We start from the raw sequence: 16,154 nt of genomic DNA, 5'->3' as shown, positions 1-16,154 counted from the left end.
TATGAAATATCCGAGACCATTAGGGTTTCATGGAAGATGCTTGTTTGACCACTTCAAATGCTCTAATATTAAAATAATAACCGAAAATAGCCTATACAAGCTCTCAGTGTGTCACGTTGAGAGCTTGTAGTTCTTTTAAAGTGTGGTGATAGTGCAGTTTGACCACTTCAAATGCTTAAAATAATAACCAAAAATAGCTTACCGGTATCTACAAGCAAAATGTTTCCATGTCCAAATGACTTAAAAAGGTAGGGTAAAGTGATATATTTTGGTTAAAACAAAACGTGTTTTAAAGCACTATATTCTGATAGTAATTGCTATAGAGTGTTTGTTCAGTAACAGGGGTCTCCCCGTCTTTTCAGCTATTTAATAAACAGGTAGGTGACAAGATTTCAGCCAATCACGAGAGTTTACACATACACCGTATCAGCTTCATTTTACAGTGTTCCGGTTACAATTGTGTCTGCTCATGTCTTTGTGTCATCACTTACAATTTCACTTGTTGTCTCCGCTAGGCCGAAGGCATGTCATTACAGTTCTCAGATAGCGTCCATACTCACTCAGAAACATGTTGAAATGTCTCACACACTCTCTTCTCCTCCAGGCTAGTGTGTTAGTTGACCAGCCACAGTCCATCTTGTAGTTATTAATGTCAGCTGGTTATGGTAGAAATACTGAGTGAAAACCCAGCTCCTAACACACACACACACACACACACACACACACACACACACACACACACACACACACACACACACACACACACACACACACACACACACGATTATATATACACACTGATATTAATCCTTGGCTCTTAATTTGGTGACATTTAGCTACACTTAAACATCACTGTTTTCACCTGTTTCTCTCACTCTCAGACTGTCTTCCTTCTTCCTTTTCTTTCGTCCCACCCCCTCTCTGAACCTGCTGTGTTGACTAAAGTTGATTGACACCGGGATAACCAATGACATTGCTTCCATATCTGACCAAGTAGCTGGATGTCTGCTGCCCCCTAGTGGACCTGGTGCTTTAGACAACTGGTTAGTGCAGCTGCCAGTGAAATGACAAACCTAGTTTCAAATCTCCTTCTGGACACTTTGTCTTTGATGTTTGGTGCTTTCAAGGTTAAGAGATCAAGTATCACTCTTACTACATTTTAACTACATAAAAAGCAAAGCACCATCATGCTTCAAAACAGCAATCATTGTCCCGGTCCCTAAAAAAGGCAAAGTAACCGAGTTAAATGACTGGAGGCCTGTTGCACTCACACCCATAGTGAGCAAATGCTTTGAGAAACATGTCAGAGTGATGATCAACAACAAGCTGCCACCCACACTGGACCCCCTACAATTTGCCTACCGTAAGAACAGATCCACGGATGATACCATTTCCACATCACTCCACACCACCATCTCACACCTTGAGAGTGACAAGTCATATGTGAGTATGCTGTTCATAGATTACAGCTCAGCGTTCAATACCATAATCCCCCTCAAACTAGACACCAAGCTACGGAGTCTAGGTCTAAATCCAAGTCTATGCAGCTTCCTGACAGAGCGACGTCAGGTGGCGAGGATGGGAACTATGACTTCTGCCCCCCTGACCCTCAGCACAGGAGCCCCTCAGGGATGCGTTTTGAGGCTACTCCCTGTACACCTACGACTACATGGCTTTGTACAGCTCCAACCAAGCGGACACCCCCCAATATCTGCAATTTTCCCTATTATTGTAAAAAAAAAATGTACTTAGCAAGTTATACTTTTTAATTCTTACATGTTGTTAAAAAGCATGTACTTTTAAATACTTAAAAAAGTAACATGAGCACAGTGTAAACTCTCTCTCTCTCTCTCTCTCTCTCTCTCTCTCTCTCTCTCTCTCTCTCTCTCTCTCTCTCTCTCCCCCTACCTACCTACCAATGGATGCATTGGCCACACCTCACCGTTGTTGTAAACCAATCACAATCTCAACTGAGAATGTGTTGTCTTTTATTGGCAGCTACAGTGTCCAGTCCTGAGAGAGCTACAGTATAAAGACAGTTACCAAATACTGGAGCATAGTGGACCATACTGGAGCACAGCTGCACCATGCAGGTAAGCCTTGTTATGGAGACAATTTGAGGGAGTTGAGTAATGGCTAGTTAGTGAACAGACTGAAGAACTGGGTGGAATTCTCTGCACATGAGGCCTTAACTGGTTGAACCACTTGAATCCTACGTACTTCATCCACCGGTGTCCCCCAGGGGCCAATACCCCCTTATTCCCTGAAAGGCTATAGCTGATCTACAAGTCCACAAAGTGTCACAATGCGGCACAATGTGAACTTGTAGTACTGCAATATTTCACTTTTATTGTTTATTTCTTTGTGCTTTGCGATTTGTACTTTTACATAGTCTTACATATTGTTAAAAGCGTGTACTTTTAAATACTTAACACAGTGCACAGTGTAAACACGGTGGAGAAAAAGGGGAACAGAGAAGAGGGGGTGGGAGCAAGAGAAGGGCTGTTTGAAAACACACACACACACACACACACACACACACAGGGAGGGGTCACAGGGGTGGAGAGGAGAGGAAAGAGGAAGAGAAGAGAAGGGGTAGGAGGAAGAGAGAGGAGAGGCAATTACAACACATTTGAGCAATGTATTCATGTCCACATAAAGGAAAGCATACAATTACACAAATATTAAAGGTGCAGTTATGGTTACATTTATAATCAAGGCATAATGTCTCCACCCTCCAACCCAGCACTGCAACAGACATGATTTGGCACACACAGCAGACAAAACCCTGGCAAAGGCCCCAGGGCCCAAAACTAGTGCCCTATAAACAACTGGACTTACCAAAATGAACCCCACTGAAACCAGCTCACATCTCCATCATGCTCTCAGCAACTGGTACATTGAAGCCGTTAAGAGAGTGGTTAAGACATACGCAAAACGGATGATGTGACCACAACATTAATTTATAAACAAAGCATCTGCTCTATGCTCTTTCCAATGAATGTAACAAAGGAGGCATGTATTGTCAGCAGACAAGTACTGTGCGTGTACAGTATGTGATAATTGGTTGCTTTAGTTTGGAAAGATTTCATATTAATTTGCCCATTATTACTGCCCTCTAGATTTGAATCATTTCGTGGTTCTGTCCTTTGGTGAGAGATGGCAGTCCGGGGCAGAGAGCCAATTGGCAATGGAAGTCTGGAGAACTGGAAAGAGCTTGGCTCAGGGGGCTTTGGATATGTCTATAAGGCAAACCACAAGGACTGGGACTTTGACGTTGCCATTAAGCTGCTTCATGTTGGGTATGATGAAAATGATCAATCACATATTTCATAGTCTTCAGTCCTATCAAAGTCAGCCTCACATAACTGGACTTTAACTGATGTCTTTCTCCTCCTAAACCGTCTCCCTCCAGCTCTGCCACCATGTCCACTGCCCTGGGGCGAGAGGCTGATTACATGGACTCTGTCGCCCACCAGTTTGTGCCCAAGGTCTATGGAATGTACCAGGGCATTCCCCCTGACCCTAAGCTGGGCTATATCGAGAGGCAGGGTATAGTAATGGAGCTGATGGAGAGAGGCTCCTTGCAGACCCTCCTGAAGGCCCTGACTGGACCCCCACCCTGGCCCCTGGCTTTCCGTCTGGCCAACCAGGTGGCTCTGGCCATGAACTTCCTTCACAGCAAGAAATCACCAGTTGTGCACTCAGACCTAAAACCGGGCAATGTACTACTGGATGCCTACTTAGATGCCAAGGTATGCAAACACGCATGCACGCACGCACAGACACACGTGTGTGCATGCGTGTGTATCCATTCAGTGCACTTAAACAAAAAAAAGAGCACCCACTTTGCTCTATCAATTAACAACGTAACCTCAAGGGTTTGATTCCGATTTCAGACCATGATGCATATTGCCATGACATTTGCCCTCACTGTTTCTCTTCACTGGGCTTAAATCAAAGCAGAAATGCCTAAAATGCTCTTTTATCCTCTTTCTTTTTTAATAGATAGCTGATTTTGGCTTGTCTATGGTGTCCACCAGCGTTTTGAATGCCAGCAATAAAGGTGATGAAGGAGGCACTCTAGCCTACACTCCCCCCGAGGCCTTTGAACAGGATGACTACTGTCTTGTCCGCTCTTATGATATTTACAGGTAAACTCTTGAAGGAATGCTGTTGATATAGTCATTACATTTATTTTATTATGTGAAAAGTTTCAAACCTTTTTTTTTTAAAAACATATTTTTAAGTTACGGCATACTCCTCTGGACCATTCTTACTGGAAAGGAGCCCTATCTAGCAGGTAAAGTATTCACTATGTCATGTGAATGTATACAGAAGCACACATACAGTAAGTATGAATGGAGTTTCAACTTAAGTGGTTGTAGATGAGACTGTACTGTATCTCTCACAGGAATTTCACTTACAATCAACATGCTTGATTTGTGATATCTGTTAATGAGCCTTTCGACTATCTGTTTTTATTTTTCATATTGGCTGTGTAAAGCAATGTGTAAGCTTTTAGAAAAGTGCTAAACAAATACATGTATTATTATTATTATTTATAGGCTACCACTATGTACTTAACCACTATGTACTCATTCATACTTATGTATTCAAATTTTAAACTTTACGCACACATGCACGCACAAATATTTGTTCTGTATATTTTGTAGGGGTAAATCGTCACGTGCTGCTCTTCAGAATTATTCAGGGAGACAGACCTGATCTTCACAAAATTGATCAAAGCAAAGCAGATGGATTAGAAGAGCTAGTTGACCTCATGAAGAGGTGCTGGGCAAGGATCCCACTAAAAGGCCCACGTTCAGAGGTGAATTCTGTGTCCAAAATATATTTTTGTCATGTTTTGTATATTTAAAAACTTCAAACATATTGTATGATTTAAACAGAAACAAGTATGTTGTGTACACGTTTTACAAATTGTAAAACGATATTTTTTATGATTAAATGGTCTCTGAGATCGCCATGCCGGCACTTTACTACAGTATGTAGCTTCAGCTAGAGGGCAGGATTCAAGAGGGATATTATTTTGTCGCAAAATATATCAAAAATACTTTGTCAAAATGATGTATACACTAGTATCCAAATGGTACTTTCTAAACTGATTTTCAAATTTGTCAAATTTTCATCCATGTAATTCATGTGAAAGAATTAGACCTACTTTATATTTGAACTTGTTATGTACGCACAATATTCACGCCGGTACAGAGGTACATCATTCTGGTAATTTACATTGTCAAACGACTAAATATCTTTGTCCTGTCATGGGGGTTTTCCTTTCAGGATGCACAGAAGTGACAGGTCGTGTTTTTTCAAAGCATAAGAAGGGAATCCATGCTGCTGTCAACGAAACCTTGGCAAAGTTGGTAGGTACACATTTTTCTAGCTGTGTTCTCAAACTCAGAACCACTTTAAGTAGTCTATTGATGGAAGCCCACTGATATTTTATGAAAAAGGCCTTAATTGTGAGTTTATGATTTTTAACTACATCTCAGACACATTTGTATATTTTTCTTCCACAGACAGATTCTATATCTACAACAGGGGGTTCTACAGACCCTGCAACCACAGCTTTTCTCCATCCCACAACAGCTCCAAGTATGTTTATTTCACTGTTATTGAGTTTTGTTCAAAACTCACATGAATGAATACACATGATCTCTAGAGTCGTGCGATCCAGAAGTATCAGTAAAGTTTTAGCATATTCCATTCTGATTAGCTACGATTGCTGTTAGGTCAGACTCAATAAGTAATGGGTAAGTTAAAACGTTCAGGGCTGTTGGTATGAGCATTCCACTGTGTTGAATATCACATTGAATAACATCGAGGGGCCTATAAAACAGTTGACCTTGTAGATCTACTGTTTCTGAAACATTTAGAAAAATCTGTGAACCATTTTGAATAATTTTGCAACGATTCTTCTCTTCTGGGGTCCCTGGGACAAAATATTTTCAGATGGACACCGTTGCCAAATAGAATGAGATTCTGACGATTTTCCAGTTGCAATAATAATATGCCTGTTCTGTTATAAGCAGCCATGTTGAGGGACTTTTCAACAAAGGCATTTTGTTTCACTGTTTCCCCAGGCTCATCAGATTTCCATCGTCTCACACTGGACACAAACTCAGCAGAGAGATGCCTCTCTCTGTCTGAGAACAACAGGAAGGTGACATGGAGGGGATGGGGTCAGGATCCTCCTGATCATCCTGACAGGTTTGATGGATGGGTCCAGGTTATGTGTACAGAGGGTCTGACTGGACGCTGTTACTGGGAGGTAGAGTGGAGTGGAGTGGTTTCTATAGCGGTTACTTACAGAGGAATCAGCAGGAAAGGACGTGGTAATGACTGTGGGCTTGGACACAATAACAAGTCCTGGAGTCTGAAATGTTATGGTGACAGTTATAGAGTCATACACAATAATAAGGAGACTGAACTCCCTGTACATCCCTCTGGCTCCAACAGAGTGGCAGTGTATCTGGACCTGCCTGCTGGGACTCTGTCCTTTTATGAAGTGTCCTCGGACACACTGACACACATTTACCTGTACACCTTCCAGAACACATTCACTGAACCTCTCTATGCTGGGTTCTGGGTTTACTATGACTCCTCCTCCTCAGTGTGTCTGTGTGAGCAGAGATAAGAGTCTTTATGTAAGGATGACATCAGGTTGCCATGGTTACTCAACATGATTGAGTGAGTCCAGGCATAAAGGCCCCAAAAGAAATCTTAAACAATATAAGTGGGCAGTGTTGGTGTTGTAATGCCTGATTTACTGTACACTTAACCAAGATATTTTTGGAGCGCGACACCCACACACAACCAAGAATGAAATGACTCGTTTTTGTCAGTGAAAAAAGGAGGACAATAATTGATCTATTTTCAGCTAATTGTGATCTATTATGACAACAGCAGAATAGTGACTATGTTTAACTCTTTCCTCTCCTACTGCTGTGAGCATGTTGTTGGTTGACTAGACTTCATGTCATTTACTCTCATATTGAACTTTGTAAATCACTCTGGATTCAAACATCTACTAAATGACTGCATTCATTAATTGCATTCAAATCATTTGTTGTTCATCTATTGATTCATTATTAGATCGTTATTTCCTCAGTCAGTCCATTGTTTTGTTCTCATTTCATATTCATTCCATATTATTCTCATCCTTCACATGTTATTGTATGATCATTTGTAGAAGTGTTTAATTGTTTAATAAATGGATTCTTAAAAGTCTGATATTGTTCTTGTGTATTAATAGTGTTAGTGTTGTCATGACAACATGGCCACAGCTCATTGGTCATGCTTGTCATTTCATGATTACAAATATATGTATGTTTTGTAATACTAAAGAAAATAATAATCATAATCTACAAAAGTAACTAGTAACTAAAGTTTTCAAATGATTAGTGGAGTAAAAGTATGAGATGTAGTGGAATAGAAGTAAAAATATAGAAAATTGGAAATTCTCCAGTAAAGTAAAAATACCTCAACTGTACTTGAGTAAATTGTACTTTACACCACTGAACACAAGCCATTTTAATTCCACAGTTAATAAAAGTCATTGATATGGCTTTGATTTTCGATTTGCAGTCCCAGAAGAAGCACACAGTGTGAAATCTCTGATAGCTTGGCCAAAGTTGAGTTACTATAAGTGGTTCTCAACCTGTGGGTCGGGGCCCACTGGTGGGCCATGAGAAAGTGGGACCCCAAATAATTGGCAAAAGACTAAGATTTTAGTTTTAATTTAATATATAGATAGATAGATAGATAGATAGATAAAGAAATGAAACCTTGGAAAGTTTTCATTGTGATACCAATAAATTAAAGATACAATTACGATTGATTTTTTTTTTAAACACTGGAGCAGGGGTCTTCAACAGGGGGTCTGGGACCCCTAGGGGGTCCTCAGAGTTACTACAGGGGGTCCGCCAAATCTTTGTGATATGATTTTCTGTTTTACATTAACCACTTGAACCCTTAGCATCCCTTTTCTGAGGAGAACTTTGGCCAAAAAATAGCAGATCTACAAGCTCACAACGCCTCGCGCTGCGAGGCGTTGTGAGCTTGTAGATCGGCTATTTTTGGCAAAGAGTTATAGGTGTAGAGGGAAAAAAGAGCAGCAAAAGTTTTATCTGAAACACACTTTTATACAGTATAGAAGGGGTCCCTGCTTCATCTCTCTCTCAGCCAGGGGGTCCTTGGCCTGAAAAGGTTGAAGACCCCTGCACTAGAGGCTACTGTTGATCTCAAAATGTTGTGCTAATCACCCTGACATTACCTTGATGTCACAATGCAGACAAATTACAACAATATGTTATGAAAACAAATGACTCTCGCCGACATAAAAGTTTAAATATTTTAACCATCATATTCTTGGCAAAGTTTCCTCAGCCAGCAGCACATGCTCTGTTGTCCGTTCAAATGTCTGTGAGCACAAAGCATTTCAGCCACGAGTCACTGCATTCTGCTGTTGTGGTTGGGACTGCCAGGTTCACTGTTGCATCCTGTATAGTAGCCCAGACGACAGTGAAGTGACAATCTTAAGGACTTTTAAGACCTATGTAATACCTCAAAAAGAAAAAGACCAGTACCGCATCAAAAGTAATCAACAAACTATACTATAAAAACTGGTCAAACATTGGCCAAATTGTTATTTTCACAAAATGTATCTATGGAACTGAGTCAAACAAAATGCAATGCCTCAACTCCTACATTCCAAGTGTTTGTCAAATTAACCAGTTCAAATCTGGTTATTTTGGGGGGTCGCGGCCTGAAAAGGTTGAGAACCACTGCTGTAGCCTGATGTTCAGAATACACCATACGTTATATCCTGATTGTTTCAGTACGGCAAACTGCAGCCGTTCAAACTCCCAGGATGCATCACATCATGTCGTCACGTCTTGGACGTTTCCGGCAAGTTGACTTTAGATCTGACAGAACAAATGAAGGTGAAACTCACTGCATGATCAAGCTCATTTACCAAAGTGACTTTTATTGTATTTATTTAGTTTTGTTAAAATAAGTGTTGCATATCTCTACATTCTGATAGTAATCATTACTTAACCTTTGCTTTTATATGAAACATCCGAGACCATCGGTTTCATGGTAGATGCTTGTTTGACCACTTCAAATGCTCTAATATTAAAATAATAACCGAAAATAGCCTATACAAGCTCTCAGTGTGTCACATTGAGAGCAGCTTGTAGTTCTTTTCAATTGTGGTGACAGTGCAGTTTGACCACTTCAAATGCTCTAATCTTAAAATAATAACCGAAAATAGCTTACCGGTATCTACAAGCTCTCAATGCTATTTTCGCTGCGCAACATGCTTCCATTTCCAAATTACCAAGTTTTTTGTAAAAAGGTTAAAGCACTATTTTCTGATAGTAATTGCTATAGAGTGTTTGTTCAGTAACAGCGGCCAATCACAAGAGTTTACCCATATTTCAGCTTCATTTTATAGTGTTCCAGTTACAATTGTGTCTGCTCGTTTATTTGTGTCATCACTTCCAATTTCACTTGTTGTCTCCGCCAGGTCGAAGGGGTGGCTGAGACTATGTTTTGCACCCTGTTCGTCCGTCCGTCCGTTCGCTTTTGACCAGCTAAACTCCGGCACCGTTGGCTGGATCACTGCGATACTGTGCACACACACTCCCTGGATGTCAGAGCAGAACCTCTGCCCTGCATTTTTCACATCAGCCGGTTAGAGCGATTATAGGAGGCCGATTTTTGCAAAACATTTTTTTTCATATTACTCCTACAGATTTTGTCCAAACATCACACAAATCGGTTCACAGTATCTTTATAGTCATTCAACCAAATGGATCTGTCGGGTTCTTCATATTCCATCCTGATTAAGATTGTCATCTAAAGTTTGCAGGAGAGGCTTGTTTTGAACAAAATGCCTAAAATCATAAACGCAGCGTCCAATTGCCGTGAAACTTTGCACGCACATTACCCACAGGGCAGAGGAAGACATGCCACCCTTTTTGCATTGTCCTGTTATAGCGCCACCAGGAGGCCGATTTAGCTAAACAGATTTTTGTTATATTACTCCTACAGATTTTGTCCAAACATCCCACAAATCTGTACACATTATCTCTATAGTCATGTGATCAAGACTGATCTGTCCGATTTTTTAAATGTCCTCCTGATTGGTGAATTTCGAACATTGCTGGCCCACAATAACCTACCTGACCTGTGCTCCGAGGAGCACTTTTTCTAGTTTAATCTGTATTCTGACTGAGTTCTCTATCCTGTTTGGATAAAATTGGTATCCCTACCTGAAAATGTTCTGTTTAATAAAGAGATGGAGAGACATGGGAGACTCCTGTTACTGAACACTCTATAGCAACGAGTACTATCAGAACACAGAGTTATTTAACACTCATTTTAACCAAAGAAAATCACTTAGCCTACCTGTAAATCAGTGGCGGAGACTGAGAACTTCGTTATTTATGAGTCACAACACCTGCAGTTGTCGTCTTGACTGGATGCGATCACATCGAGGGCAGCAGCTCAGAGCTGTGAAACAGTCTCTGTGAAAGCACGCCTTGCACACTGAAACACAAAGAACAGTTCCATACGCGTTAGTTTTACCCAGTGGTTGGAACAGAAGTACTACCGATTTTCTTTACTTAAAGGACAATTCCGCCCGGTGTTTTTCTTACCTTTAATATGACATTATGATATCCTAGGACGAGTGGTACAGTAGAAAAAATTCATAACTCCACCGCAGCTAAAAACCCGAGCCTATGGGACTTGCGTTAGATTGCGTAATTTAATAGCTTTTTTTTCTTTTCTTTTTTGGTGAGATCTAACGTAGCTATGGACAGGAAATCATCCACAATGTTTTTGTTCCATATGGGCCGCCGTAGTCTTTGCAAAGTGACGTAGAGGACGTCACGGTTGAAATCTCTGATATAAACACTCAAAAAAAAAAAAGAAATGTTAAAATACGTGATCTAGCGCAAGTATATATAAGATATCATAATATCATATTACAGGTAAGAAAAACACCGGGCGGAATTCTCCTTTAAGTAAAAGTAGCAGTACCACAATGTAGAAATACTCTGTTTCCAAGTAAAAGGCCTGCATTAAAAATGTAACTTTAGTAAAAGTACAAATAAGTATTGGCATCAAATTATACTAAATCCCTCCCTCTTTCATTCCAGTCTGCAAGTTGTAGTGTACACAATAAAAATTCTGAGTGCGAATTTAACTCTCAAGAGTTTACAGATGAACCTGAGACAGACAGACAGACAGACAGACAGACAGACATCATTGGCATCCGTCTGTCAGTGATGACGATGGATTGCCCCTGAGGGGTCATCAGTTGTACTTCTACTCCACTACATCTCAGAGGAAAATATTGTACTTATAACGAGTACTTTTACTTTTGGTACTTAAAGTACATTTTGATGCCGATACTTTTGTACTTTTACTCAAGTACATTTTTAATTACAGACTTTCACTTGTAACAGAGTATTTCTACATGGCAGTATCGATACTTTAACTTAAGTAAGAAATGTGAGTACTTCTTCCACCAGTGTGCCCACCACACGTGCACACGTGACTTTATTTTTAGATAGTTGGAGGAAGTGATACCTGGACAGCGTTTGCACGTGTCACTCTGAAAGGAGAAGAGGACGTCCCCCTCTCTGCAGAACTCACAGATGAAACCTCTGGCCAGACACAGCTGCACGGGACACACACACACACACACACACACACACACACACACACACACACACACACACACATCACTGACACAGTCAACAGGCAACAGAGTGACTAGGGCTGTCACCATTACACATTTAAGTCGACGATTACTTGTCACACAAATAATTGGTTTGTTAGGTTTTTGGCCATTGAACATTGGAACTTAATTTCTGCGTTGCCTTTTAGGCTTTGTAATTTAAAAAAATGGCAGAGAGCAGATATGACCAATAACTTGAATATACAAGGTATACAAAATATACAAAAAGACTGACATTTAATAATTTTCAAAATAGTAAAAATAGCTGATCTACAAGCTTACTACGCGTCACTGCGTAGTAAGCTTGTAGATCAGCTATTTTTGGAAAATGTATGAACATTTTTCAACATGGATACGATTATGACGATTATGCAAAATAACTGTGATTAACTCAAATAATTGCGATTAGACGATTATGTAATAGTTGTGACAGGCCTAACAGAGTCATGGACATTTAAAGTACAGTATAAATAATGTCGATGACAATGTCGGGTGGAAACCTCAAAAACCAAACCAAAACTTGCAGTGGCTCTCAAACCTTTTTCAGGTCAAGGACCCCCAAAAAATACTGTTTTGGACACAGACCCCCCATCACAAAATATTTGGTGCCAGGGACCCCCATACAAGATGTGTGTTGCTGCTTTTTTTTTCATTACAAAAATTGATAGAAAATAGCAGATCTACAAGCTCACAACATGTCGCGATGCAACGTGTTGAGAGCTTGTAGATCTGCTATTTTCAAATAGCCAATGTATGTAGGTTTAAAGTAGTTCAAAACTGATTTGGATGTCATATTAACACATTTTGCTGGGGACCCCCTGGGCTGGAACGCCCTCCCAAGGACCCCTGGGGGTCCTCAGATCCCAGTTTGAGAACCACTGTTGTATTGCACTGGTTCTCAAACTGTTTCATGTCAAGGACCCCCAAATTGGTACATATTAGCCCGCGGACCCCCATATGAAAAGATATGGCAGGGACCCCCATATTAATTTCAAGGACCCTCAGTTTTATATGCATTAGACCATAGACCCCCATGTAATACCATTTTAAATCTTTGGGACCCCAAAAATTCTCAGTGTCACTAACTGAGAGTGTTCCAGTTGTACTCTCTCATGGTCAATGATGAAAATCAATGATTTTGCTGGGGACCCCCTGGAAACCCCCTCAAGGACCCCTGCAGGAGGTCCCTGGACTCACTGTTGTACTGCACTACATTACCTCACAGTTGTAGACGTGTGTGGAAGCGCTGCGCAGCGCGGCTCTGGCCAGCGGCAGCAGCTGACCTTTCTTGACCCTCAGCAGGTCGTCCATGGAGAAGAGGTGTGGCCTCTGGGTCAGGTGACCAGGAAGCAGTTCAAACTCACTTGTCAATCTGCAGAGGGTGCATAGTAAAGTAAAGTAGGCAAATATTAGTGAAAATAGCAGATCTACAAGCTCCCAACGTGTGGCATCGCAGTGCGTTGTGAGCTTGTAGATCAGCTATTTTCTAAACATTTTGAATTTGTTTTTATATTATAAAATCAACGTAAAAGTGGTGAAAGTGTGCCTGTTATTTTTATTTATATTAAGTATTAAGAGTTTGTGACTGAACAATAACTTCATTGGAACACAGGTTATTTTTTCCACGCACGCACGCACGCACGCACTCACACACACACACACACACACACACACACACACACACACACACACACACACACACACACACACACACACACACACACACACACACACACACACACACACACACACACACACACACACACACACACACACACACACACACACACACACAAAGAGTAATGTTTTGAACAAGGTTTCTACCCAAAAGGAACGATATGAAAACTAAAATGTGCCACATACCCGGCAGATAATCTGCACGCTGCCAGCAGCCTCTTGATGCTGATCAGCTGCTGTTGAAGCTCCTGGAAAGAGAGGACAGAGACATAATCATTCAAATAAGCAAGGGATAATCAATGGGGACTGGGGAGCAGGTCATAATTGAGAAATAAACCCTGACAGGGTGATTAGACGCCATGCGAAGGGGTCTCCTTCATCACCCTGAAGGTACGCGTGCTATCATTGGCACGGGGAAGGGTAATCACTGGCAAAGTGGCATACGTTTGAGGGAGCCCTCATGGACAGGCAAATTTGGTTATGCTTAAAGGAGTAGTTCACCCAAAAAATGACTTATTATTACTCGATTACACACTCCATAAAGCCTTGAATTCCTGGATTTGTTTTGGATTTTGACCCATTCTTAAGCCAAGAATTTCCGGTTTCCAGTAGGAGACTCAAAGAATCTCTTTTGAGTCTCTTGGAAATGCAGACGGTAATCTTAATCCAACCAAAAACTAAAAAACTCCATGATTCAAGGCGTCATGGGGTGTGTAATTGATAGAAATTAAGTCATTTTCTGGCTGAACTACTCCTTTAAGTCTTGAAATGTTTGTCACATATCCAGTGTTAAGCACCACTTTGAGAATACACACTTTGAGTCACAAATGTGTCACTGTCCAGCTATACAGACTCTGAACTCTGATGAAGATGGAGTGGAGTCTGGGAGATTGGTGTGGTTATTGAGTCGAATGATCATCACACTTTGCTGATGTGAAATTAAATATTTCTTAAAAAATGTTATTGCAGCTGTGTACAATCAAAATCTGCTGAAAATATTTTATGTTGATGTAGTGTCATAATTATACACGGTGACTATCTAAGGGGGGAAAGCAAAGGGAAAAAGGCATTTAAAGTCAAAAAGGTTGCCAATGCCTGCTATACAGTATTTGTATACATCAGGGGTCTTCAACAGGGGGTCGGGGACCCCTAGGGGAGATACTGCAGGGCACCAAATCTTTGTGTGATAGGGACATTTTTTTAATTTTTACATTAACCACTTGAACCCTCGCATCCCTATTCTGGGGGGACATTAGCTTAAAACAGCTGATCTACAAGCTCACAACGTGTCGATTTCCGGCGAAGTGGTTTAGTGTACAGAGAAAAAAGAGCAGACTAAGTACCGAGCCAAAGGTCAAGTTTACAAAGTATTGCGGGTTTAAGTGGTTAAATGTCTGAAAACACACATTTAACATGAATCCAATATGTAGTGGGGGTCCCTGCTTCAACTCTCTCTCAACTAAGGGGTCCTTGGCCTGAAAAACGTTGAAGATCCCTGGCGTACATAATTCTAACAATAAATAATACACTGATAGTACACCAACAGTGAACAGTATTCTCCTCACCTTGAACTTGTCCAGTTCTTTCACTCTGCTATAGAGGGTCTTGCCCACGATCGTCAGATCAAAGACAGGCTGGTGCCAAACGGAATCCAACAGCTGCTTGGAGAAGTTACTCACAGAATACCTGCAATATTTATATTATTACATTGTTAGGTCACTCACAGAATACCTATAATATTTATATTACATTGTTGTTAGGATTTTAACCTATGCTTTGTTGTTTCGTGACATAATGTAAGATTGATACAGGAATGTGATTGGCAACAGTACTTTTTATGTTTTTTTCTGTAAATGAATGCCCTATCATACTGCAGTTTTGGACATAATGAGGTCTACACCCGACAGCAACGATATGTAGGAAATAATGTGCATGTTTCTGCCCCACTGAGCTGTCAGGACATTAGTAGTAATAGTAGCTGTAGTAAAAAATATTAGTAATGGTAGTAGTATAGTAATATCAGGAGTACTAGTAGTTAGGGCTGCACAATAAAACATACAAAACCATTGTTGAATATTGCGATGACGATATGACTCGCGATAAGTAAAACAATATCGCAGTGTATACATTTTGGGCGTCGCTCTGCCCTAGGTTTAGTGCTAAAATAGAACCCAGACAAGGAAAAGCCTACTGTATGCACACACTGAAGAAAAGGGTAATGGATTACTACGTATTTACATTACAACAACATGGCTGTAGCCAAAAACAGCTGCTATTGGCAATGAATATAATTATACCACCCAACTTATCAATACAGTTTCTCACTGCTCTGCTTAAAACATTTTTCTTCTAATCTAAACAAAGACATCCTTTATAAGTGGATTGTTGAAATGATTGGACAAATGTATTGATAATCAGAGTTAATACTTTGGAGGTAAATACACAATTTATTGCCGTTCAAGAAGCAGTCTTTTGCTATTATGTACATTGTGCATGTTATTGCAATGACAATAAATGTCAAATGTATTGTGCAGCAGTGTGTAGCTGTAGGAACATTAGTACTAGTAGTACTGATAGTACAATGAAAATAAGTCCTGGACTTAATTGTGTCACCTCACATAGTTTTAACTTATGACTTTTAAAATAAACTAAACTAAACTAAAAGCTGTAGTACTGTTAGTAGAGGTAATAGTAGTAG

General features: G+C 40.4%; 2 protein-coding genes across 4 annotated transcripts in view; one reads left to right on the top strand and one right to left on the bottom strand.

Moving 5' to 3' along the window:
• The first annotated feature begins 2,061 nt into the window (after positions 1-2,061).
• LOC311065052 (ankyrin repeat and protein kinase domain-containing protein 1-like) lies at positions 2,062-6,694 on the top strand. Of its 3 annotated transcripts, none has more exons than XM_084085236.1 (9): positions 2,062-2,093; positions 3,123-3,302; positions 3,416-3,755; positions 4,009-4,154; positions 4,251-4,303; positions 4,677-4,831; positions 5,305-5,387; positions 5,548-5,619; positions 6,108-6,694. In XM_084085236.1, the coding sequence occupies exons 2-7, from the start codon at positions 3,160-3,162 to the stop codon at positions 5,317-5,319; spliced, it is 852 nt and encodes a 283-aa protein (XP_083941362.1). In that variant the 5' UTR covers positions 2,062-2,093; positions 3,123-3,159; the 3' UTR covers positions 5,320-5,387; positions 5,548-5,619; positions 6,108-6,694. The 3 variants fall into 3 exon arrangements, with proteins under 3 accessions (XP_083941362.1, XP_083941361.1, XP_083941360.1); XM_084085235.1 differs by having other exon boundaries at positions 5,544-5,619; XM_084085234.1 differs by lacking the exons at positions 5,305-5,387; positions 5,548-5,619; positions 6,108-6,694 and having other exon boundaries at positions 4,677-4,995.
• Positions 6,695-8,126: 1,432 nt separating this feature from the next.
• Positions 8,127-16,154, bottom strand: part of rubcnl (rubicon like autophagy enhancer) — a gene marked incomplete at its 5' end in the record, with an annotated part of 28,737 nt that continues 20,709 nt past the window's right edge. The window contains 6 exon segments of the mRNA XM_084084103.1: positions 8,127-8,951; positions 10,441-10,581; positions 11,629-11,719; positions 12,998-13,151; positions 13,643-13,704; positions 15,022-15,142. Of these exon segments, the coding sequence (XP_083940229.1) occupies positions 10,484-10,581; positions 11,629-11,719; positions 12,998-13,151; positions 13,643-13,704; positions 15,022-15,142 (526 nt within the window). The 3' untranslated portion in view covers positions 8,127-8,951; positions 10,441-10,483.

This window comes from Gymnoscopelus microlampas, assembly GCF_963454915.1.
Source record: "Gymnoscopelus microlampas genome assembly, chromosome: 17".
Classification (NCBI taxonomy): Eukaryota; Metazoa; Chordata; class Actinopteri; order Myctophiformes; family Myctophidae; genus Gymnoscopelus; species Gymnoscopelus microlampas.
This window is presented reverse-complemented; position numbering and strand designations above follow the sequence as displayed.

Excerpts from the sequence above, each read along its gene's own strand:
- LOC311065052 (XM_084085234.1), top strand. The coding sequence starts at position 3,160 with ATGGCAGTCCGGGGCAGAGAGCCAATTGGCAATGGAAGTCTGGAGAAC. Across the intron at positions 3,756-4,008 it reads ATGCCTACTTAGATGCCAAG|ATAGCTGATTTTGGCTTGTC; the intron begins GTATGCAAACAC and ends CTTTTTTAATAG. Across the intron at positions 4,304-4,676 it reads AAAGGAGCCCTATCTAGCAG|GGGTAAATCGTCACGTGCTG; the intron begins GTAAAGTATTCA and ends TATATTTTGTAG.